This window comes from Lissotriton helveticus, chromosome 8, assembly GCF_964261635.1.
Source record: "Lissotriton helveticus chromosome 8, aLisHel1.1, whole genome shotgun sequence".
Classification (NCBI taxonomy): Eukaryota; Metazoa; Chordata; class Amphibia; order Caudata; family Salamandridae; genus Lissotriton; species Lissotriton helveticus.
In genome coordinates this window covers 48,043,534-48,069,646 of record NC_136069.1, presented here as the reverse complement: position 1 = coordinate 48,069,646, position 26,113 = coordinate 48,043,534, and the positions used below count along the sequence as shown (strand labels likewise).

The following is a 26,113-nucleotide window of genomic DNA, read 5'->3' as shown; positions in this document are numbered from 1 at the left end:
GAGATTTATGCTGTTTACCAATCATCTCTCAAATTGTAATCACTTACCTTATTCTGGCCCATTTTTGTCATCATAATGAAGAATCTTTACCATTGTAGCCTAGGTATATAGGCTGCATAATCTGTCTTTTTCTTAAGTGCCTTTGCAGCGAAGCTCCACACTTAAGAAGATATATTAAAGAAGTGCTCCAGGGTTCCCGCATGTGAGAGGGACTATTCAGAGCCTAAGACTATAATGGATATTCCCTACGAAAGAAACATGAGGTTCCACCCAGGTAGAGCAAAACACATTCAAATAGCATCCTTCACTAATCAATACACGTTTGTTCTAAACTTGCCAAATACTATCCAGATACACAATACAAAACATGACTAAAATAAATGCAAGCAGACTGGTCTGACTCCGGTTACTCACCAAATTTTAAACCTTGACAAGATTCTGAAAACATACAAATGGTAGTAAGTGTTATACAAACATGCATATGTAATCACAATTTGAGAAATTACACCAATTTGAACATGTTATCTATTTTAATCAATTGTTCATTTAAGAGACTGCAATTTACAGATTTTCAGTCACCAACACAATTAGAGAGTTTTGTCAATAAATAACTCTGGTTTTCTGGACTAACTTATTTTTAACATTGACGTTGTTGTGAGGTGTGGCATACGAATATCAGAAAACAAATACATACTGGAGGCTCTGTTCACAAATAAAGCACTTTGGGCCCTTTTTACATGGCCTTTGTTTAGTGCTGCTGTTATGAGACCATCAACAGAATTACAACTTAAACCTTGTAAATATTACTTATATTTTCAAAAAAGAAACTTTACTCCTACTACCCGCCCAGGGTTTTGCATTGAGGATTAGAATGGAAAGCCATTGATTCCTGGTGATGCTTCTCTTTAATATTCATTATAATTGTAGATTCTGGAATGCAGGTATTTATTATTACATTAATGCAATTAGACCCACATCACAGCGGTATGGAGTTCTGATTTGGCGGTACAGTTACCTCCCCACTTGACTCCTTTTTTCCTGTGTGAACTTTCAGGTGTCGTAGAAGCTGTATCTTTTGAGTAAATCTCACCTCACACTCTGTGCACTGAAAAGGCTTCACCCCTGTGTGGATTCTCTCATGCTGCTGGAGCACATTGCGTTGACTAAAACTCTTCCCACACTCAGTGCAGAAAAATGGCTTTAATCCTGCATGTATTCTTAGGTGACACTGAAGATGTGCTTTTTGAGTAAAGCTCTTCTCACATATAGTACATGGAAAGGGCTTCACTCTTGTGTGGATTATTTGGTGCTGTTTAAGAGCATTGTTTCGGCTAAAAGTCTTCTCGCAGGCAGTGCAGGAAAAAGGCTTCAGTCCTTCGTGGACTTTTTGGTGACCCTGAAGCTGTGCCTTTTGAGTGAATCTCTTCTCACATATATTGCAAGAAAACGGTTTCATTCCTGTGTGGATTATCATGTGACGCCGAAGATTTGCTTCCACAGTAAAGCTTTTCTCACACTCAGTGCACTGAAAGAGCTTTACACCTGTATGAATTCTTAAATGAAGTTGAAGAGATGCTTTGCGATGATAGCTCTTATCACACTTTGTGCAGCGAAAGAGCTTTACATCTGTATGAGTTCTCATATGAAGTTGAAGAGATCGTTTCCTTATAAAGCTCTTGTCACATTCAGTGCAGTTATAGAATTGCTTTCCTGTTTGCATTCTTTGGTGCAGCTCTAGCATGGATATCACAGTAGAGTCCTTATAAATGTTCTCACTTTCTATTACCTTCTTTGATTGGTCTGTAGAACGAAAATAAAACATATTAGAAGATAATTATTTTAAAACAATAAATGCAGCATTCCAGAATTATATGGATATAGACCAATGATCCATAAAGTCAGGGCAGTCATTAGATGTACATGTGATAATTGGTCAGACATGCATTAAGACATATATTAGGAGGCTCAAGGACAGATAGGGCTCAGTCCATTAAATGTATAGAGGGGAAGCGCCAGAGGGTGTTGTGATTAGTTAGCATGAGATGCTCCAGGCAATAGTTGTGATTTCAGTGGCATGAGTACGATGATCATCATCACCACCAATATGATTCCCAGATATAGGATTAAACAATTACAGGCATCTAAGCCTTGTATAGTACTTCAGTGAGACAGGAGTAGAAGAACAGTCTTATGAACCCTATATCTGACTTCCCCTATACCTTTAAACAGCTATGTTATAGACAAGAGCTAGCCATATCTCCCTAGAAACTCTTGGCATACAGGTTGGTAGCCAGGCCAAGCTCAAGGATTGAACATGGACTCGGGTGATTTGATATGCAAGAAACAAACATATATTTGGTCACCGTTTAGAAGAAAGGACCTCATTGTACAGAAAAAAGATTAATAGGATTTACATGCAGGCACCAAAGTGGGATCATAAACGGACAAAAAGCAATTAGGAATGTAAAACTTTCCACCTATCACAATTAAGAATATTCAATTCAATTTTATGATGGGTACGGAGGTAAGAATTAAGCATTCTACTGTCAAAGAGACAGTAACAGAAACTTCAATACGCATTAGGCTTAAGGTACAAATTACAAGTGAGCTAGTACAAGGAACTCAATCAACAAACATTGCATTTGTATCACACCCTCCCACCATCTTGAAGGCCTATATCTTTGCAATGAATTGTACAGACCCTCCAGCATTTCGCGATTCGCAAAATAATCGCGAAATTAGCCGAAGAGCGCGATGGCCGTGATATTGAACATTATGGCCGCGAAAATGGACACTGGCAGGCAGCAAAAAAGATGGTGACATCTTATTGGCTGTACGCGCACACGTCACTACGTGGCGCTGTACAGCCGTAATAGCCGCCTGTAAGGATTTATGTTCATGCGTTTTGGAAGTTGAGGCAAGTGTCCAAGTAAACAGGGCGGTGTTTGAATGTTCAGCGAAAGTGCTCTTTCCATATGTTTAAATGATGCCACATTTCGGAATTATTACGGAGAGCGCAGGGCTCGGTACTGGTAGAATTACAACCCTTCCTCCAGCTGAGTACTTTAAAAATCGGCGGAGGAGCGGAGATTTCTCCTACCCACCCTCCACCCAGCTCCCTGCGACACTGCTCTCCCCTCGTCCAAGCTTGCTGAAAGCAAAGCGTGACCTCAGCAAGCGGTTCTTGCCTTCTCTTAACTTTCCTTCATTCGTTTCCACATTAAATCGATACAAAAAAATAGTAAAGGAACATTTTGTTGGGAAGGTCATCTTTATCAGGCATTTTCTGTTCCGACGGCAGCCTCGGGAAGGAAGGGGAGGGGGGGAAAGGGGTAGGGGGGGTAGAGCATTGTTGGTCAGTGGTCCGTGGAGCCCTATGCCCTCCCCCATCCAAGCTTGCTGAAGGAAGCCTGTGACTTCAGCAAGCGGTTCTCATCTCTCCTTCATTCGTTGCCTTGTGAAATGGATCCAAAAAAGAAAAAAAGAAAGAAGCATTTTGTTGGAAATGTTCTCTTTCTCTGGCATATTCTGTTCGAGCTGCAGCTTCGGGACGGCAGGGTAAATAAATAAAAGATACAATACAATACATGGGAAATAACTACATGCAACTAGACATAGTGTTTGCAAAGTGTTTTCTGTCACATGTAAAGACATTAGCGCCACTTTACAGAGTGGGCCAGTTAATAGCGCTGTTGTTTTAGACTCTTTCCTGTAACAGCATTGTTGTCTGAAGAGAGGGTGAGGACATGATGTCTCCATGGCCAGGGTGTCTCCAACATCTCCATGGTCCGGGGTGTCTCTGACGTCTTCATGGTCAGTGGGGTCTCTGGGTTCTATTGTGCTTGACTGGTCCTATGCTCCTGGAATGTTACCACAAAGGAGAATATAGCAAAAAAACTCAAATAAAGTTTATAATGCCTATTGCATAGTTAAATACTCTGCTAAATCAGTTTGCATGGATTTAAGGCTGAAAAGGAGTGATTAAGAGTAAAATAAAGTGCCGCAATAATGCCGCTAAATTTCCATTTTTGTGCCGCTAAATTTGCAAATCTATGCCGCTATATCCTGGGGGTCTGATTGTAGGATAAGCACAGATAATCCTTTCCATCTTCTGTAAACCGTAGCGACTCAAACAGCACTGTCTTCTATTCCGGTTGCTTTTTACTGCCTAAAATAAACTGAATAATGTTACCCCTCATGCTTAACTAGAATATGTGCTAATTAAGAAATCATCAAAATAAGGATGTGGCTTTAGCGGAGAATGCTACATATGTGAAACAGCTAAGCTCTACACTATTCTCGTTCATTTCTGGAGTCTATGGCAACCACACCTGGAGTTGTGCCAACAAACCCTTGGGCACAGACAGGCACCACCAGACGATCTCAAAGGAGCACTGCAGGTAGCTGCCAGAGATACAATGGTGTTGCGCTATGCTCCTAGAGGACTCCCAGCAACTAACCCTGAACAAGCAGTGGTAAAGCTGTTCCAGCCCCACTGGGCCTCTGAGGTGAACTGAAGACACTGTGTCCCCCTCAAGGCTGAAAGTGATTAGGCATAATCAAGGAAGAACAAAGTCAGAGAGTGCCAAGATCTCCCAAGCGCAGCTGTGAACTATCAGCGCCTGATCCTCATCTGCAGGGGACCCAAAAGGTTCTTTTAGGTGGCTCAGTTACACTTCTTGGTAAAATTGGGATGAATACATATGGTAAAACAGTGGTGTTTTATTGACCAATCAATCACATAGCCACCTCTTTGGTTGGTTCAGCAGCTGGGGAAACCAACAGAAGCTGCAGCTTTTACTAATCTGCCGTGACAGAAGGGAGCATGAAAGGTCTAGATCAGTATTTCCTAAACTGTTGTTTGTGACCCACTGGTGGATCGCAAGCTATATTGTCTTGGGTCAGGAAAGTCTGAGCAACAAATAAAGATGCCTGTAAATTCTGTGTTTATCTTTTCACATTTGCATTTCTTCAACGGCAGAGATTGAATGTCAGGCTATATCTTCTGACAAGTTCCCGCTTCTTCTTTAACATGGGATCAGTGTGTACTTTTCTTTCTTTGACTGAAATGTGAGAAGAGTTTTTGAAGTGAATTGTTTATCAATATTTGGATGTCTTATTTTTGTAGCGGACAAAATATAAATACCATTGAATTAACTTCATGCAATCAACAGTTAGGAAAGCAAAAATGAAGTACATGTTTTTTGTCATTCTGACATGTGCTAGAAAAAGAGATTTTAATAGGATCAAAACAAATAATTCCACTTCAATTAGTGATGCATAAATGATAAATATTAACAGAAATCCCATTTCCACACATTGAGTGTATTATGCTATATGGATTAATCAGTAAAACTGTATGTCTAACTCCAGTTCTCCAAAACTGGTATCATTTATGTATTCACATGCTTGAATCACTCCCAGTTGTCAGGCTGGGAATTCCCAGTACATTAAAACAGCAGTATACAGTTTACAATATATATAACAAAGAATACAGTGTGAAAAGGACATAGGCCTGAAACAACATTATATATTTAGTAGCACATCAATCCGATTAGAAAGAACCCAAACATCAGCCAAAGAGGTTAAAGCTCAAACAATCCTACTCCCACTAAAGGCCACCATAGGTCAGATTTCAAAGCACAAGTGTGAGCATATAATATGATGAGCCCCTGAACCGGGAGGAGGAAGGATGAAACGTGAATATATAAAAAACTACCAATATTTGAGACCTGGAGTTACAGGTAACTAATTTCTTCTCCAACATTAGTTCTTTTATATATTCACAAGTTTGAATCAGAATAGCAAGCAGTACACATTATAATACAATAATATTGGGGTTGATTTTCAATATTACTTTTTTCTTTAAAAACGTAAAGAAAAATTCTTGAAGTTCTCCTAATCTCTGTGCAGATGTCAAAGCCAAAAAAAGAGCTGATTTTCATGACACAAATTTTAAATGTGCCTTATGTATATGTTCAAACATTAATTGGCTCAGAACAGAATTAAGCTCCCATGGAACAGATGGATGTTGAAACGGTGGAAATGCTCCTTTCATGAATTGTTTCATAATTCTTTGGGAGAGAAGAGGTTAAGCGTTCAGTTCTCCTAAATCTTGAGATTACATCCAGATGAACCCTGACTGAAGAGTATATAAGCACATTGTTTGCCAGACTCATTACTATGGAAGGATTTTCAAGATTTTATACTTAGTATATGATGGCCTTTATTCCTTCACCACAAACAGAAATACTTCCATTTGGCGTTGTATGTCTTAGTTGCATATGCTGGTCAAGCTTGTGCTAAATTATTCCGACAGTCCTGTGGCAGATATAAATGGCCACAAATGGTGGTCAGGTGTCAAGCTGTCAAGTTCAGCGACTTGGAAGATTCATCATTGGTCTTCAGCTTCTTGCAGAGCTCAAGAAGTAATCTTATAAAAAAACATCACATCAAGCAGAGACTCACCCATCCACCGGCAGAGCCAGTCAGTCAAAGTAGGCTTTATTTTGATAGGAATATATCTTTAAAAGCATCACAATACAGTTTTAAAATACATAAAAAGCCTTATTAAATACATATGAAGCATTATTTCATGAAAATAACAGTTATACAAAAATCGAAATACAAAATACAAATGGCGGCAATATATTACATTAAATAGTCATGAAATCTCAATTAAACAATGTAAGAAAGCCTTTCGGACCTGATCAACCAAGCCCAGTTTAAAAACGTTGCCAAGCCACAGACAAGTAGGGGCCGTGTATCCGATTTCAGAATGCATAGGGCCTCACCACAATGTCTTGTACCTAATTCTTTGCAGAGGGGTTTCAGCCACCTAATACGAGGGGCATTGTATGCGGGGCATACAAAAAGAAGATGAGGTACTGTCTCGATCAAAGTCTCACAGAATGGGCAGAATGAAATGGTCTGTGCTGGGGGCTTCCATCTGGCAGTCAATTCGTGGACAGGCAGCACTCAGACTCTAAATTTAAAATATAGAGCCCTATCTCTAGGTTTTGTGATGATATCGAGATAGGGCTCTCGGAATGCCACCTCCTTATGCAATAGGAATTCGACAGTAGAACTACCTACATTAGGATTTAAGTTTCTTGAGTCCCTTACCCATTTCCAATAAGAGTTTTTCAGGACAGACTTGGGGAGAGCGGTCCTAGACTGCCAAATATTTCCAAGACCCACTTCTCCAAGTAACCATTTCACATCCCTTAACATCTTATTCTGTGCCAGCCAGGCAATGATAAAACCTCTTTTAACCCCTCCGCATAACTCGCAAGTTCCGGGACTCTCCATAGGCGCGCCCAGAGGAGAAGAGGGCGTAGCCTTGCCTGATCATTGATAGAGCGACAGCCCATATCAAGGAGTAGAGGAACAGAGGGGGTACTATAAGGGAGACCCATCAAGTCCTTCAAGAATTTGTGTTCTGAACAGGTTAACTCATCCGCATACAGGTGCACCGGCAGAGCACCTGTATACCCTCATGGTTGATTAGTGTGCTATACAAATAATCATAACACAGACACACAGACTGTCCGGCTGGAACTGGCTTGGTTAATGGTAGGTGAACAAAATGTATACTTCGCATTCAATTCAAGTTTATGCCATTTCCAGACAGTTGTATACTTTTGCCATAATAATCGTTTCAGCCAGGGGAAGGGTATTAGAAAAGAGCAACACATGGGGAGGCAAGACCAAAGGTGGAAGGCAAGCTAAACAGTCCGATCTTGCACCCCTTTCAGTGGATAAGCTCAGGAAGCTATTTGACCAAGGCATGCGTATGTACAGTTAAGGCCTCCACTCCAGCCGAGGAACTACCAAATGACGACCTCTCTCCTTACCCGCCAAGACAACCCAGCTCTCACAGCCTCAGCTACTCTAGTTTGCCTCAATGCCATAAGGATAAGAAAGCTGAGATGCATTAGGCGTTTTATCAACTAAAGAGCATGAGAGAACAAAGGCTCTGCAAGGCCCAGGTCAAGAGGAAAAATTATGGGCTGATGTAACAGTAAAAGCTGCCCAATGTTTGGAGGCTGAGAGAGTGCTAGAGATGGGCCCGTGGAGCCATCAATCCCAGATGTGTCGGATGGCTCAGTGGACTAATGTATCCGCTGCAGGGATCTGTGTGAGCCTGAGACTCATGGTCAGAAATTCATATGCCTCCAGGCCCTTACATTTTTCTGAGGGCCAACAGCAATGAGTACCATTGAGATGTGTAACGAACAAGTTACTTACCTTCGGAAACATTTCATCTGGTAGATACACAGTCTAGCCGCAGATTCCTTAACTTTTGAATTCTGCCCAGGCGTCAGACTGGATCCGGAAATCTTTTGGCAGTTCCCCTGTGTGCCAGAGGACGGAGTCTTACGGGTCCGTGATGACGCCGACTCCGGTTATGAGGTCAGTGGAGTCACGCAAGTCCCTGCCGGGGCGCGGACGTCCGTTTCTTCCATGAAACCTTCCGCGCTAAAACGATGAGCCACTAAAGAAACTGGCTCTGTGTGACAAAACATATAAATATATTCTTCAAAGGCATAATTAAAAAATGGAAATAAATGGTATGATAACACCCACACAAGGGCCATAAGTAAAGACCCAATGGTAAAATGGAAAAACTGGGAAAAAAAGGGTATGGCAATACCAAATCAAAATGTAAGAAGTAAGACCAAACGATCGGTTGACTCACACAATTACGTGAAACAGTAATCACTGGTATGTAAAACCAGTACAGAAAAGGATATACCCCTTCCATTATAGAACATATTCTATTTTATTTAATTCATTTATAGAGCACTACAGCTGCCCCAGCCAAGAGTCGTCCCGGCGCTAGTAGCAGAATAGACAACATCAGTGCAGGAAGCAGTTTACACAGTGGGAAAAAGAAAGGGTTTGATAGCTTTCCTAAATTCAGACAAATTGTCAAGCCCTCAGATATGGGGTGGCAAAGAGTTCCAGAGAGTCACCGCTCTATACCGGAAGGAACGGCCTCCAGCCCGGGTTCTCCTGACCCGAGGTACCGCCAGTAAATGTTGGCCCATGGAGCGAAAGGGACGGGACATAAAAGGAGAGCAAATCTGTCAAAATATATGGGGAGGTTAGTTTCAAGATCTCGAAGGCTATACAAAGAGCTCTGAACTCGATTCGTTGAGCCACAGGCAGCCAATGAAGGCGAAAAATTGTACTAGTCACCGAACAGACTCTACGCAGGCCCAGAAGAGCTCTTGCTGCAGCGTTCTGTACTCTATGTAACCTATGTATTTCAGCCTTGTTGGCCCCTAGGTACAGAGAGTTTGCATAATCAAGTCTGGATGTAATCAAGGCTTGAATAATAATCTGTCTGGTTGGTGCATCAAAGAAACCTGAAATAGGTTTCAGCCTGCGCAATAAACCAAAACAGGGGCCCACCACCTTCTTTGTTTGAGTCTGGAAACTAAGAGAAGAATCCATCCAAACCCCTAAGTTCTTTACCACCTGCTTAGGAGAGGGGGGGGGCTAGATTCGTGGGCCACCAGTGTTCATTCCATAGCCCATGGTCCCTTCCCACCAGCAACAACTCCGACTTGCTGGCATTCAGCTGGAGGCAGTTAGCTGTCATCCATTCAGCAACTGCCGCAAGATCGCCTTGAAACTTCGCAGCGTTGTGCCTGCAGTTGGCGTAGGATACCACCGTCAGTCCCCTGCTCCTGGCCATTACAGCCAGAGGTTGTACGTACAGGTTAAAGAGCAGAGGGCTCAGAGAGGAACCCTGTGGTACTCCATGCTTGATGGGAAAGGTAGATGAAGAGAACGGGGGGGGCAATCACCTGATAAGTCCTATCGGACAGAAATGACGCTAGCCACTTCAATGCCAGGCCTCCAACACCAGCCTCTTAAAGACGGTGCAGCAAGATGGCATGTGACACGGTATCGAACGCGGCACTGAGATCCAAAAGGATCAGTGCCGATGTCAGTCCTGCGTCCAGCGCTGTCCAAAGGTGTTCTGTCACCGTCAGGAGGGCTGGCTCGGTGCCATGTCCGGGACGGAAGCCGTTTTGCGAGGGATCAAGCATGTTGTTACTGGTCAGGTGCTCTGAGAGGATGGATTTAACGTATGCCTCCGTGATCTTAGCAGGCCAGGGGAGCAGTGAAATTGGCATGAAGTTCTCTGGTTTTTTGGCATCCAAAGATGTTTTTTAGAGCAGTGGTAACACACTGGCTTGTTTCCATACCATGGGCACAACAGTGGAACTGAGCGACTTATTGATCACCTGACCAAGGAAAGGAGAAATAGTTGGTAGAATTTTCCTAAATTGGTCAGGTTTCAATGGGTCAGACGGAGAGCCTGACTTGATTTTAGCACAGAGGGCAGATAAACGGTCTTGTTGAATCTGAGGGAAAACCTCTCTGCAGAGCGGAGAGAAAGGGCAGGGATTTAAGGAATCTACAGCTACACTGTGTCTCTACCAGATAATACGTTACCGAAGGTACGTAACTTGTTCATCTGATAGAGACATCTAGCCGCAGATTCCTTAACTTTTGAATTAAAAACCATAGATATACCCACCCAGAGGAGGGTTTGCAAACTAATCCTACACATGCTCTCAAGAGAACCAGCTGGTCGAAATTCACCATGGACCAGACATATGTAGGAATTAAATTAAAAAGAGCATGGCTATCTATAAGAAATGTGGTACTGACCACAGGCAATGTAAATAAAAACAACCCTGCCGGCACAGAAAAACAAAAGCCTCATGGGGAACTGGATATTACCCAGTCAGAAGACATCTGACAACTAACAGACAACAGTATTTAACACCCAAAGGGTAAGTGAGCCCTTGGACTAGAAGGGAAAAAGGCAACGTAAATGATATGCAACTCGCAATTCTCTTCCACATCAGTAAAACAATATCTTAAAATCTGTCCTGATTACTCCAGAAAAGAAGGGCCTCAAAACCTCATTCCCATTAAAACCAAGATGAATGGCCATATTCATTGCAAGGTTGGGTAGATCAGACCAAGTGTCTAGACAGATGAACATCATAGCCCTTTCCTAAAACAAAGGACCTTTTTTTTCCTAATACACAAAATTATCACCCAAAGGACCACACAAGCATAGTGTCCGCATGTCTGCGGAGTAAAACACTGGTGTTAATAGATCTACATGCAGTGTCTGCTGCATCGAGAGCACATTTGATAGATGCATTTGTAATTAACTTGCCCTCCTGGACCAGATCGTTTGCTTTGGCCTTGTACTGGTCAGGTAAGTGTTGGATAAGATCTTCAAGCTCGTCATAGTCAGCCCGGTCATATCTGACAAGTAGTGCTTGCGCGTTAGCAATCTTTCTTGCTTGGGAGGCAACTTGTTTACCTGATACATCCAGCAGTTTTGACTCCTTGTCTGGGGGTGGTACATCACCAGAGGTTTGGAAATTTGCACGTTTTCTTGCATTGGACACTACAAAAGAATCTAAAGGGAGTTGTCCTTTGATGTATACTGGATCCTTAGGGGCAGGCTTATATTTTTTATCAATCCGGGGATTGAGAATCCTGGTCCTTACAGGGTCTTTAACCCCTTCCATGCTCATGACGAGCTCAGCTCGTCATGCAGTACACTGGTCGTGTGCTAATGACGAGCTGACCTTGTCATGAACAATGATAAATCTGACTTGTCAGCAGCCAGCAGGAATTTCTGTAGCAGTCAAGGTGTTAAATATGTCTGGTGCATGTTTAATGACACCTTTGAGCATTGGCAATGTGTGTATTGCTTTTTGAGACTGGGCAAAAGTGTCCAGTAGCAAGTCTTCTTCCATGGGGTCGGAATGTAGTTCCACGCCATGATATTGCGCAGCTCTATTAATGAGCTGACTAAAACCTATACTATCATATGGGGATGATGGCTTAGATGGGTATGGGTCTTGATCAGGATGGTCTGGAGGATCTGTGGGATCATCGTAATCGTCCCATGTGTCCTGTGGTGAGGTGGTGTTGTCATCATCAGGGTCATATAAGGGATTCTTATTGTGTCCACCCCATCCCCTAAATCATCCTCATCCTGTGGTGGTAAAGGTGAGCATGGAGAAAAGCTAGGAGAGGGTATAGGAGAGTTTATAGGAGATAAAGGTTTAGTAGGAAGGATAGGAGAAGAGGGTCTTATGGGTACCTCAGGTGTGGGTGAGGTATCAGATTGCCACTTTTTTGCTGGAAGACTGACAATATGGCGTGCTTTAGGGTCCACATGTAATGTTTTTTGTTTCGGATCGATAGCATCTGGCCTTAACAGTTCTTCCTGCTTGTCTTCTTTCAGTGCAGATTTTTTCAGTTCAGAGCGTGGCTTTAATTTGGTCTCTATAGCTGTAGGAGGAACTTTGTGCTCCTTTGCCGTGAAAGTCTGAGCAGTGTCTGAACTTTTCTTCGGATCCGAAGATTTTTGGTGCTTTTCTGGTTCTGAGGCCTTATGGCGTTTCGGTGCTGAAGGGATCGGCGTCGAGGCCTTTTTTGACTTAATGGAGATGTGTATCCCGGATTTCAGTACTGAAGGCGTTTTTTGGGTACTGATATGCAGCTTGCTCGATGCCGAGCTGCCAGGAGGCTTTTCTTTTGTTATCGGTGCCGGGCCCGGAGGCAGGGCTTCTGAAGCTTTCTTTTGGTCTTGACTAAGAGCTTGAGGCGGAGTTTTGACCGGAGCCTTCAGTTTTTCGGGTGGGGCAGGGATATTTGTACTCACTTATTGCCCTGGAGTGATGTGGTCATCGGAGTCGACGTCATCCGCTTCAGAGACTATCTCAAGCTCTTCCAAATCCTCTGCCTCTGGAACGTCGGGCCTTAATCGAAAATGTCTTCTGGCACAGGTGCAGCCTTTTGCGCCATAACGTGTCATCCAGCCCGGCGATCACGGATGGTTTTCTTGGATCGAAAAGAGGCGCAGGCTTGGCAATCCTTTTCTTCGTGCTCTGGTGATAGACAAAGGTTGTAGACCTTGTGATGGTCACTGTGTGGAAATTTAGCTCCACATTGGGGGCATTTTTTAAATGGAGTACTTTCCATTAGCTGTAGGCCCGAATGGCGCCGATAGGACCAGCGGCCCGCGGCGACGGTTGGAAACGAGGATTTAGGTGTGTGCGTCGAAAGCCACGCGAACAAATTCATACCATCGAGTGTGATAAGTTGTGCGTTGAAAGAGGTTTGGAACACGGTACCGAACCGGAGCGCTGCAAGTCACATCCGAACCCGATGGCGGAAAAAAACAATCTGAGGATGGAGTCGATGCCCATACGCACTATCGTCCAAGGGATGAGTAACCTATCTCATGACTACAAAAGACTTCTTTCAAGACAATAACTAGGTGCAACCATCCAAGCCCAACACCAGATGGCGATCTATGCACAAGTATGAATTCTGCAGCTCATATGCCTCAAACAGTTTCTTACCCTGGTGTCCCCAAAGAGATTGTGGGGAACCATATCATGGCACTAGCCTTTTGGCTTGACTGTTGAATTTACCGTTAGCTTGTGTGGTGAATAAATTAGTTTGGGAAACAAGCAGATGCTCTGCTGATTCATCTATTCAGTGGGGATGAGGCCATTCTTAAACTGGGTACACCGGCTCATAAAGAGAACAAGGCAGAGTGCAGTTTGAATGTGTTGGTAAGGGTTTTAACAGACCTATCGAGATGCTTCCCTAGCCAAGGATGTACTTGTACAGAATGTGAAGCATTAATACCTACTCTGAGGGGGTCTTTCAGAAACACCAACAATTTTTCTACAGTTTAAATACAGTTCATTTATACATATAATTATAAAAATATTATCTGCGGATGGGGTGTGACCAAATGGCAGCTATGGAAGACACCACATACTATCAGCAACAATCCAAATTCCTAAACAAGTGAAAGCAACAATAAACTCAAGGTCTTTTTGATTTAGGAGATGAATGTATATTTCCGAGCCCATATAGAAATGTAAGGGATCTCAGAAACCGAGGCCAAGAGACTGCTAGAGGCAGGCTGAGACATCTAAAAGTGAGAGAGAGACACACACACAGACTCACACCATCAGTCATGCGCTGGCTGAGAAGAGGGCACTATTGTGGTTAATGGTAGCATGCACTTTGTGTTTTTCGCCTTGGGTAACAACGCTTTGCACTTTGCTAGTGGTCTGTTAAAAGATAATAACCATTTCCAGTTCAGCCACAGATTTTCAAGTATAGTGGAGGGGAGTGCAAAAGAAATTAAAGTTGAGGCAAACTGCCACAAACACCACACGTAGTTCGTGGATGTTTAACACTACAACGTGCCTTGAAGGTTCTGTAAAAATATGATAATAAATATGAAACATTAGATGCATTTATTGTAGACTCCAATTCTGAGCATATTAGTAAATAAAGCAACATGAAGCACAGTAAGTATTAAGGCATGAGGAATAGGGGGCATGAAATATGATCAAGACTCGACTCAAAAAGAGAAGACTATTGAGCTGAGAGGATTAAAACAAAGAAGAATACCATAAACTACTGTAATCGCTCAAATACATTAGAAATCCTATCCTAACATAAGGTTATAGACGTCACTTGCATATAATTTTCAGGATGGTGCCATTTACTCACCTGGAAAATTACAGATGATTTGTTTTATCTCAGAGTCTTGACGATTGCCTGAAGACTCTGCCTCCTCTTTAACGTTTGATGACTTAAGACATGAGATATCAGACATTCCTGTAAAAAAGTATAATTCATTCGGGGAAGTAATGTGATCAATGTAGAGCGTACTTGGACCTCATAAGCAAAATGAATAGGGCAAGGGTGGGATGGTCTCTGTGCAAGTCTAAGAGCCCCACCACCAGCTGGGACGAATGAATGGAGACTAGATGGTGATTTAATGATAACACCTTCAGCTTCGCTCAGTCATTGAGAGTGATAGGGTGTGAATAACACTAGCCACATCTGTCACCCTTTAAGAGGAAAGCAGAAGCAGAACACTGTTGCAGGATTTCACTAGGACCTGGTATGTAGTAGGGCAGTTAATTATCTACACTTGATAATAAAACATCCAAGAGTAACATTTGGAGACACATTAGCATGTTAGCACATAGCAAACTTTAGATGCAGTGGGAACAATGTTGAAATGCTCAATGCAAAAGATTCATAGCCTGCGGAACTAGCCCTTTTCCACTCAGTTCCCCTGCCCATGCTTGGAACTCAGTGCATTCCTCTGCCTTCCTCTTTAGCCGTTAGCTACCGCAGATTTATTTTTCAAACCCTAGCCTCACTGAGTTTCTAGCAAGGGTCCTTGAATTGCAGTCTCAAACCCAATACTGAATGCAAAATACTGGTATTTACTAGACCATAACACTATATATGTATGAGCTAGTATTTATATAGTGCAAACCTAGCTAGGAAGAAACGGAGAGCTGTACATTATGTGGAGGTTGAGATGTGATGTTCAGGATCATGTTTATCAAGTGTGGATTACACATATACTTTCCTCACATTACATTTCACATTTTTAAGCATAGGGAGATTATGGGCCTAATTTTGAATTTGGTGGACGGATTCAGTACCATCACCATAGTGGAGTACTAAACTCCCTCCATGCCAAGGGCACTCCACCCGCCAAAGCTGGAGCTCTCTGTTGGCCCAGCCGACATCTCTTGCATTTCCAGGAACGACCACCACGACGGTTCCTGTAAATGCCTTGAATGTTTGACAAAAGGGTCCGTCAACATGACAGTCTTTCAACAAATTTCAATGTTTTTTTTTATTTTCAATAAACTCCTAAAGCTAGATTTCGATTTGAAAATCTAAAAAAACAGCAACAAAAAAGTATCTCTTCTATGATAAGCGGGTCATTTTGCAGTTTTCACTGCCGCTTACTGCAATGTTTTACCTGGCGGTGACAGGCAGCGAAAATTGTGTATGTGTTTGCCCAATTTAAATAGGACGGGCAAATACATGGCCAAACCTCAAGCGGCGCTTTCTCCATCTGAGGTGTATGTAGTTGGCTGTGACGCAATAGTCTACATCCTGAAGATCCGCCCGACTCTAAATGAGGCAGGCAGAAAGTCGCTTTGGAGTAGAGGGTACTTTGTTGCCATTGCAACAGAGTATCCTCTATGCCAAAGACTACACCAGGCTCTAAATGACTTGGCCAGAAATACACAAAGCTGAGTTAAGTGACAAGGCCAGGATTTGAAGCTAGGCTTCCAGGTACTATGGCAAATCTCCTCCCATATACACTTTTCCAAGATTTGAACATAAACATTTTGTTTACCTTTTTGTGGCTGGTTATATTTGTAGAAATTGTAATGCTGCAATCTGGTTAGATAACCAAGTTACTCCCTTAGGAAACTAGGCTGAGTAGTTAACGTTTACGACGAGAAAGTGGTAGTAGGTTGGGAATTGAGATACAGGGCCTGATTTATATGGTTGCAGTCAAGCCATCCGTCCTTGGCGATGCAGGTTTCAACCAGTCTGTCGAGCTGGCGGAGTATCTCCTGGCTGATTTATATATTGGACGAGGGAACCACCGCCAGTCTTAAAGGAGGTACTGCCCAGCAGATTTAAAAATTACGCCAAACTGATGGTAATTTCTAAAGCATTGGCAGAACTGCAGCCACAGTGGTTCCTGTAAATTATTTTTTCGAGTTTGGTGCAGGACTGCACCAACATTATGGAGCGTTGTCTCAAACTTAATCCCAAAAAGAAAATACTAAAGTGTGATTTTCTTTTTGATAATTAAAAATATATATTGTCCTCCTAAGAATCACCTCCCATGGCGAGTGGGACATTTGTTATGTTTGTTATTGTCCCTTCCTGCCAAGGTTTGCCTGGCAGAGAAGGACAGCAAACAAACTGCTATATGTCTGCCAAATTTAAATAGAGAAGGCAAACCAGTGTTGGCGGGGAGGAAACTGTCGCCATTGCTACAGAGTTCCCTCTCCACCAACATATAAATCAGGCCCACAGTGTGGCAAGTATTTCACACAAGAAAAAACTCAATGTTCATTCAGAATTTCAATAGAGAGAGGGGCCACTAAACCCAGCAAGTCTTCTAGATGGCCTAATCAGAATGAGAACATTTGTAGATCAATATGCTCATACATTCCTATGTGATAGATAAGGCCCCCATGCACACTTATGTATTTATAATGTTAGGGAGGTTAGGAATGCCGGTACACAAAGAATACACAGTAATACTTCTTAATTTGTGTTGCATTGTTCCAATCATTGTGTCGCTCAAGGCCTAAATAGAAGTGATCCTGCTTTTAGCTGCTTTCTTAAATTACCATTGTTGGCTCTGCACTAAAAAAAACACTTACTGAATCAATTCAACAAGAAACAAAAGGATTCTTTTTCACTATGCCATACTCGCGTATCTTTATCAGATTCCTGTGCACTGTATATTATCATGCAACAAATGCCTTTGTTTTCTGCCACTGTTACTAACCTCCTTAACATCAATGTTCATTCAGAGCTGTAAGTAATTTAACATACCTTCCAACTTTGTTTTCACTTGCACAACTATCTCTTGTTTACATTACAGTTATAGAATTCTAGTTTTCCTGTGCCACTTTTCAGCCCAAACTGAAAGCACAGGTCTCAGCCGAAGAGTTCAATTACCCAGGTAACAGAAATCCAGCTATGGTCTCCGAAGTCTCGGGAGAGTGCTATCTTTGAATGCTCACCCTAATAATACCCTTGAAGGCTACAGTACACAAGGGTTATTTTGAAAGGTTAACTCTGTAAGCCCTTAAGCTCTAGCTCTCAGATAAATGTTTTTTGATGAAGAATGACACATAGCACAAACGGTTTTTCTCACCTTGACCAGGTCTCACAAAAAGAAAAGTTTCCTTCTTTGTTGCCAATGGGTGCTGGCTTTAGTGCCAACAGTTGGAGTCTCCACAGGATCAACACTAGGAGGGTGGCAGGGGCACAACACTTTTATTCATCCATAAAAAGTGGGCTGTTTGTAGCAGTGCTACTGATAGCCCATCAAGCCTAATGCATGAAAAATTAAGTGTTTGGCTGAACTGTATGACTTCTCAAAGTATGTTCCTCTAGCGTCTGCAGAGAACTGTATAACCAGGAATCTGTTCCAGCTGGCTGATGGGATCTCAAGCTACAGATAGCCTTACATGCTATTCTCCTAGAGGCTGATCCAAGCATCTTCTCTTTTGGGGATGGCTAGAGCTTAGCCTGCATGCTGAAATGGTTTGCAGCCATCTCACACAAAAACTGTGAATGTCCCAGAAGCATATGCTATCTTGCTTCCAACAAAATAACCTTAACTAGGAACTAAGAGGCGTTACTGCTGTGTAAACAGCTGTCTGGGATAGACAGTGAATTATTTGTATTAAAAAGGATAATGCTGGGCGTGGCTAAGGCATCCAACATGGCGGACGCGGCTTAGGAGAACTCCGTCCCGCCGATTAATTTTCCGAACAATTATCCTGCTTCCCCCTCACCCGTGCGTGTCCCGCAGCAGTGAGGTGTAGCGGAAGGTGTCCGGCAGGTGTAGGGCAACTTTGAACTACATCGGTGGCAAAGATCGTGTGCAATCGCCCCCGGAGGCGGAGCGGCCTACATCAAGGAGTGGCACCGGGACCTCGAGTTTGGAGGTACCCGGGGGAGTGCGACGGCCGACAACAGGCGGCCTGACGCGGGAGCCGCCCGCCCTGTACGGGGTGGAGACACTGGCGAGTGAGCCTTGGCGGGGCGGATCGTCGGCCCCAGCGCTGCACCGGGTAGCCTGGATGGCCGCTGAATAACCACGACCGGCGGGGCACTGATCAACTGACCGGAGGCGGCGGCCGGGACCCTGAGGGACACCTGCGCCCGGAGACGCGACCCCTGCGGTGAGTGTGCACCGGGGTGCGCGGTGGCGGCCTTGTGAGGCGGTGGAACAGAGGGGCTGACGCTGGGGGACCGGCGGTCAGTTCGGGCCGTGGCAGACTGGGTCTCCTGTGCGCGAGTGGGCTGCTCTCGAGGTGGAGTGCACTGGTCGGCGTCCATTTTGAATTGGAGTCACCTAGGACTCGGCGGTCGGGTCGGGCCGCGGCGAGCTCCTGGGGGGGGCCCCCTAGCAGTGGTACAGAGATCCTCTGGGCGTTGGGAACGCCGTGAAATGCATGGGGCATGGGGCATGACGTGAGACCCCTTTCAACCGCCCCATCGGCCATAGACAAACTAAGCCGGGCGATTAGGGGTGACCCGGGGCTCAGGGACTGCACGACCATATCCTGATCGGGGGTAGGTGGAGCTGCATGATAGCTTGGCGCACACTAAGGAGGTGTCGGGGGTCCACAAAACAGACACTAAGGATGGCTGCTCAGTCTGGCGAGCCACGGGGTGCGGCCCGTGCTGTCGACGCCTGGCTGTCTGAGCCCGGTGCCCCGCGGGGAGAATAGCTGGTGGGCCTGCAAGCGGACAGCTGACGGAGGAGGCCCCCCGGGGTCGAGGCAGTGGAACCCCGAGGTACACAGACGGGACTTCCCTACAAGACCGACCCCACCGGCTACGGATCATGACCAGAGGCGGGAGTGGCAGCGGAGCCTCGAAACAGGGCACCCTTGACAAATTCACCGGCGCAGGTGGGACGGCCGGGGCCTCCGGGAGTCCCCAGCTCCAGGGGCAGGATAATGCAGCGCTCCTGGCGGCGATCACCCAGTCTAGAGACACCTTAGACGCCAAAATAGGGGCTGTTGGGGCTGATGTTACTCTATTGCGCCAAGACTTACGAAACGCAGTAGCCCGCATCACTTAGGCCGAAACAAGGATCACCGGAGTAGAAGATGATGTGGCAATATTAAAGAAGAAAGTGGCTAGTATGGAAGGGATTCAGAAGGGCCTGGCGCTCCGGGCGGAAGACGCCAAAGGGCGGGCTCGGCGCAACAACCTACGGTTTGTTGGATTTCCGGAGGATTGCGAAAAGGGGAACATGGAGGCCTTTCTCACTCAGTGGCTGGAGGGCTGGCTGCCACCGGAGTCCCTCTCTCGCTGCTTTGTCATAGGGCGGGCGCACAGAGCGCTTGCTCCGAAGCCGCCGGTTGGGGAGCGCCCACGACCGGTGATAGCCAAATTGCTTAATTACCATGATAGGGACACTATCCTGAGACAAGCCCGTTTAAAGGAACCCCTCATGTGTGATAATCAGCGGATTCTGATATTTCCGGATTATACAAAGCTGGTGCAGCGACAACGGCAATCCTTCACAGCGGCCAAGGCTCGCCTGAGAAGCCTCAAAATCCAGTATGCCTTACTTTTTCCGGCCCGTCTGCGGGTGGTTTATCAGTCACGTACTCTGTTCTTTAATTCTCCGGAGGAAGTATTCGCATGGACTGATGAGACAGTACGAGTTCGGCCACACACCCCGCCGGCTCGGGACTCTGATTCGTCCTCCTCGACGGCGCCGCGGCGGACCCACCGACGCTCTCGTAGTAGGAGCAACTGGAGGTCCCGCTCCACCAGAAGGTCCCCCGCCAAGAAGGGAGTTACGGAGGAGATCGATCCTCCAGACACTCAGACAGTGGATCTGTGAATGGCGAAGGACCATGAGCTACCTATTTGAGCTGTGCAGCGGTGTGGGAACCGCAAGCGGATACAAGCGGCCCAGCCAGAGATGACGAACGATTTATGGAAGCACCGAAATACTGTGTTACAGATTTAGACTGTCAGTCATGGGATGCGGGATGGGGAAGGGTGGAGACATTTGCCTCAGGGTAACAGCAGTTCGGTTTTCCACAGGCGTTGATTGCCCCCCTAAGGGGCTGGTTGGGGGTGTGGTTTATGGGGATCCATTGGAGTGGGTGGCCACCGACCTCCCGTTGTGGGTTGGGGCGCTCCTACACCGCGACAGGTACTTCAACGTTGCTGAGGTATAGGGGAGGGGATGGGGGAGGCCTGAAATAGGGGAGTTGGGTTGGGGTTTGGTTGGGGGCCGGGGGGGTGGGGGGCACAAGAGTTCGGGGAAAATAGGGGTAGCTCTTTACAGCACGATGGTCCACCAGGTTCTATTGAGGATATATATGCAGCTGCACTTCCCTATGCCCAGGCGACTGGAGATTTACCCGGTTGATGGCGGCTAGAGGTCCTGCCTCGGAGCTCCCCAGGGCGGTGCTGCGAATAGTGAGCTTTAATGTAAGGGGCATGCTAGATAAAATTAAAAGGGGCGCTGTGCTGCGACAGGGGAAAAGAGAGAAGGCAGATGTCCTACTGTTGCAAGAGACTCGCCTCCTAGGTACCAAGACCCTTAGCTTGCAGCGCTATGGATATCAACAGGTGTTCCACGCCGGTTTGGTCAGGGGATCCCGGGGAGTGGCGGTAATGATTCACCGCAGGGTGTCTTATGTCCACTCTACACAGTGGGTAGATGCCCAGGGCAGATACGTGTTTGTCAGGGGAATGATTGGTGGTGAGCCAGTGGTCTTTGGTAGTGTGTATGCTCCTCCCCCGTTGCAATGGTCACTTGTGGGGAAACTGTTCACTGTCTGGGCCGAGATTCCGGACGTACTGGCTGTGATCGGGGGTGACTGGAACAATGTTATGGATGGCAATGTAGATCGCTACAGGCCGGGTGGTGGGCAGCCGGGAACTACCCCTACAAGATTGAATGACATGGTGAGGGGCATGGGCTGGACGGATGCATGGCGTTATCAACATACACATAGTCGGGAATACACTTATGTTTCAGCGGTCCATAAATCCTTCTCAAGGTTAGATTACCTGTTCGTTCCCTGCACCAGGATAGGGAGAGTGGAATCGACGGCTATACTACCGCGCGGGCTCTCTGACCATTCCCCCATCGCGATCAATATCCTTCTGGATAGGAGGCGGCAGCCATTTCGATGGCGCCTCTCTACCTGGCACCTGCAACAAGACGGTTACCAGTCCCATATGTGAGAGGCCATAGCCCACTACTGGGACGATAATGAGAGGTCGGGGTTGGATGATGTGACCCTCTGGGTGGCTCTGAAGCCCACACTCCGAGGAGTGGATATAGCCTGGTGCGCGAAGGTCCGTAGGGCGCGAAGGGAGGACCTGGAGAGGGCGGCGGATCGAGTCTGCACTCTGGAGGAACAATGCACGGAGACGGGGAGGAGGAGGATGTACGACGGCTGCTGCAGGCGCAGCGAGACTCTGCATCCCTATACCTTGAAGAGTCACGTCAGGTGTGGCTTGCTACACAGAGCAGAATCTACCAATGGGGGGATAAGTCCAGCACGATGTTGTACAGACTCTGCCAGGGCACGTTTCAAGCACAGACACTGCCGGCACTACGAGATGAGGCCGGAGATTCTTTGTCAGATCCAGGGGTAATTGCTGACAGCTTTGCGCGCTATTATGCGGCACAATATGCCCCTAGGGAATCCCTCCCAGCGAACGCCGTTGATAAATTTCTTGCGGATCTCCCACCACAGGGGATCTCCGATGAGGAGCGCAGTCGTCTCGAGCTTCCACTGTCCGCAGAAGAATTAGGGAAGGCCCTTGGAGTATTGAATGCAGGGAAGGCCCCAGGGCCCAACGGGTTCCAGTGCGAGTTTTTTCGGAAATATCATCTCCAATTAGGGGCACATTATAAGAAGGCGTTGGATGCTGCTAGGGAGTCTGGCCACCTACCGAGGGATTGGAGGCATGCCGAGATAGTGGTCTTCTGCAAGCCAGGGAGACCCCCCGAACGTCATGAATCATATCGCCCTATCTCACTTCTGAATGTCGAGGCGAAGATACTGGCCAAGGCCCTCGCCAACCGCCTCCTCCCGTTAATCACTACCCTGGCCCATTCGGACCAGGCTGGTTTATTCCACACAGAGCTACAAGACACAACATTAGGCAGGCCCAAGTGGCGTTAGAAATTATGCGAGCCCCGGGAACCCAGGCGGCGCTTCTGTTGGCTGATATAGATAGCCTTTGACTCGCTGAGCTGGGTTTACTTACACGCACTCCTGCCTCGCCTGTATCTTGGACCCCACTTCCACTCGTATATACGGCTGCTGTATACAGATTTGACGGCGTCAGTGAGAGTGGCCGGCGCTGTCTCGGGCACCTTTCCTATCGGACGGGGCACCCGACAGGGGTGTCCCCTCTCGCCGTACCTGTTCGCCCTCGCCATGGAACCTCTAGCGGCGTGGGTACGCGCAGATGAGGGGCTTTGAATGGGAGGCTGGGCCGTCTGACAGGATCGCGCTCTATACGGACAACGTGCTTTTCTTTCTCACAGACCTAAATAGGTCGGGACCGAGAGTCCTTGAAATTATGCGGGTATTTGGAGAGGTTTTGGGGCTCCATCTTAATGTGCGGAAATCCACTTTATGGACTCTGGGAGATAGTACGGCACTAGGTGACTGGGCATCGGCTCTACAGAAGGCAACCGGGGGTATTAAGTACCTCGGGGTGTTTCTAACGGACATACCTGGAGTTTCGTGGGAACGCAACGTGGTTCCGGTCTGGGATAGGGTCCGGTCAGACATGAAAACATGGTCCCGTATGCCCTTGAACCTGTATGGCCGTTTGGCCATTTTTAAGATGGTGGCCCTCCCTCGTCTGCTTTATCAGTTGCAGAACCACCCCTATCCTGTCTCGCCACAGTGGTTTCGCCAGGTTAATTCGGCACTAAGACACTTTCTTTGGGCAGGGGGTGCTATACACGTGGCACTCCGCACCCGTTTCCTTTCTACGTATTGCGGCGGCCTGGCGTCGTCAGATATCCTATCCTATTATCAAGCATCCCACTTGTTAGTGTTAAATGAGTGGTGGTATGGAGATCGGAGTGACCCGGCTTATGCCCTAGAGAGATTTTTGATGGAACCAGACACTATACATACGTTATTGTACTCGGCGGGGAAGAGGCTCCCAGTGGTTACACAGGTGGTCTTCCAGATCTGGTGTCGAGCGCTTAGCCGCATGGGATGGTGGAACAGGCTAACTGAGGAGAGCCCGTTGTGGCGAAATGGCCGCTTGCCGGCTTTGGCGGCCTTGCAAGGGTTCTGCGGCTGGGATACGATAGGGATCTCAGCACTGGGCCATGTCATGAAGGGCACGACCCTTAAATCGTTCCAGGAACTCAATTTTTCAAATACTTGCAGTTCCGACATGCCATTTCCCCTGCCCTGGAGGGACTAGACTCCCTGCCGGAATTCAGTCCACTGGAAGCTAAGCTATTCATGGGGGAACTGGAGGAAAAGAAAATATCCCGCATTTACCAGTCACTGGTTATTCATTGCTCCCCCTCTCTGGACAACCTGCGGACCACCTGGGAGAGAGACGTGGGAGAACTAGATGAAGAGGGTTGGAGGGAGGCTCTCGCTGCTCCGAGGGAGGCGGCCATCGCCGTACGATTGCGCTTCATCCAATTTAAATACCTACACAGAGCTTACTATACGAGAGAGAGATTGTGGCGGGCCGGTTTCATTGCCTCCCCCGACTGTCTGAGATGTGGCCGGGAGGTGGGCACCTTCCTGCATACGGTATGGTCCTGTGGGGCATTGGAGAGATACTGGACGCGTGTATGGGATTGCTTGGATGAGGTGTTGGGCTGGAAGCTCCCCCGTACATTGCAGCTGGGCCTTCATCATGTCTTGGAACAAGTGGGTGGTAACATCTACAAACGACACTTACTACTTCTGGGCCTTACGGTAGCCAAGAGGGATGTGGCCCGCGCCTGGAAGGACCCTAGGGCTCCCCCGATAGAGGTGTGGAAACAGGGATTGGATTACTGTATGGGATTGGAACGTCCAGTGTTTGAGGCCCGTGGCTGCCCCAGAAAGCACCACAAAATATGGAAGAGATGGGCGGAGTACAGGGGGTTGTGGCTGGAGCCGCCGATACAGCGGGAGGTAGCTGATGAACAACTGTTCTGAGAACCGGGGCGAGGGAAAGAGTGCATCACCAATTTCATAATGACTGTTTTGCTGGGACCTGGGTGGACATCGTGAACGGGGCTAGGGTGGGATCCGGGAGGGGGTAGTTCTTATGGGGCAGGGGGGGTGGGTGATTTTCGACAATAATGTTTTATTTTGATTGCTGTATTGATTGCTATTCTTTGCATTTTGATCTTATACTCACAGCCCGGTGTTCGGAGTACTGTGGATGTCATGCAATCTTACTCGAAACAACAATAAAATTTTGTTCTGAAAAAAAAAAAAGGATAATGCTTTCTGCAATACTAAGTGAGGCCTGGAACAGCAATCTGTGTATTAGCAGCTCAAAGTTATAACGTAATTGCTTGCAAGGGTAGAAATGTAATGTTTAAAGCAGTTATCTGCTCATAGAAGACGGTCTTGTGTGCAGCAACAGTAATCTAAGATGGTGCCCTGTGACGCAAAAACTTGCCTGCGTCCTAACTAACGAGCGGTACAGCAACTGCAGGGCTCTAAAAGTTGGACACCAGGAACTGCACAGAATGGGGAACCTGGATACAGATCAGCAGAGTTGACACCTGTCCTATCCTACAGCCCACCAAGGGAATGGAGTGCAGCATGTCCTTGCAGCGAGAAGACTATGTGATGTGTAGAAGCTATGAACAGGACATCTGAACATATGGCCAGCCCCTTCTGCTAATTACTGTGGCCCGTATACAGTGAAGCTGGTCAGGCGGATAGGAGAGGAATCTGCAAAAATTAATAAAGCGACTCAGAACCCAGACATAAAGACTCACCTCTCTTGGGCCCTCACCTGGTCCAAGTTTTCCCCTCTCACACAAACTAACAAATAAAAGACAACAGCTGGCTTGAGATCAAAGCTGTTCCAGTGAGATTTAGGACTAGCTAAGCAAAAGTTAAAGGTCTGAGATTACTACATAATACCTTCCAAGTACTGGTCTCTATTCTCCTACAACAAAGCACAAAAACATCCGTAACGCTATGATCTGAGAGCAGCAAACTGGGTCTTTCTCCTCGGGATCACTCAACCCGGGGCATTCAACTGCTTCTAGGAACCAGTTAAGAAATCACTGAACCAGACATGCGCTAGTGCTAAAATACCCAATTTGCATTCCTTTGGTCCTGATGAAGTACCACCAGACCCGATAGGGTCTAACCTGGCATGAAACATGTCAACCGTATGCACCACACTAGCCATATAGGAACATTATATCCAGTTGGGGCAGATTACTTTTAACTAGGCTAGTGCC

At 46.3% G+C, this 26,113-nt stretch overlaps 1 protein-coding gene across 5 annotated transcripts in view; it reads right to left on the bottom strand.

Annotated features, from left to right (window-relative positions):
- Positions 1 to 401: 401 nt before the first annotated feature.
- LOC144772335 (uncharacterized) overlaps positions 402 to 26,113 on the bottom strand; it is an 84,010-nt gene continuing 58,298 nt past the window's right edge. For 3 of the 5 annotated variants that reach the window (XM_078656580.1, XM_078656578.1, XM_078656579.1), the window contains exons 6-7: positions 14,596 to 14,703; positions 402 to 1,800 (exon numbers count right to left, since the gene is read on the bottom strand). In XM_078656580.1, coding sequence (XP_078512706.1) covers positions 977 to 1,800; positions 14,596 to 14,703 — 932 coding nt within the window. In that variant the 3' untranslated portion in view covers positions 402 to 976. The remainder of the gene's footprint in view (positions 1,801 to 14,595; positions 14,704 to 26,113) is intronic. The other 2 variants (XM_078656581.1, XM_078656582.1) reach the window with 1 other exon arrangement.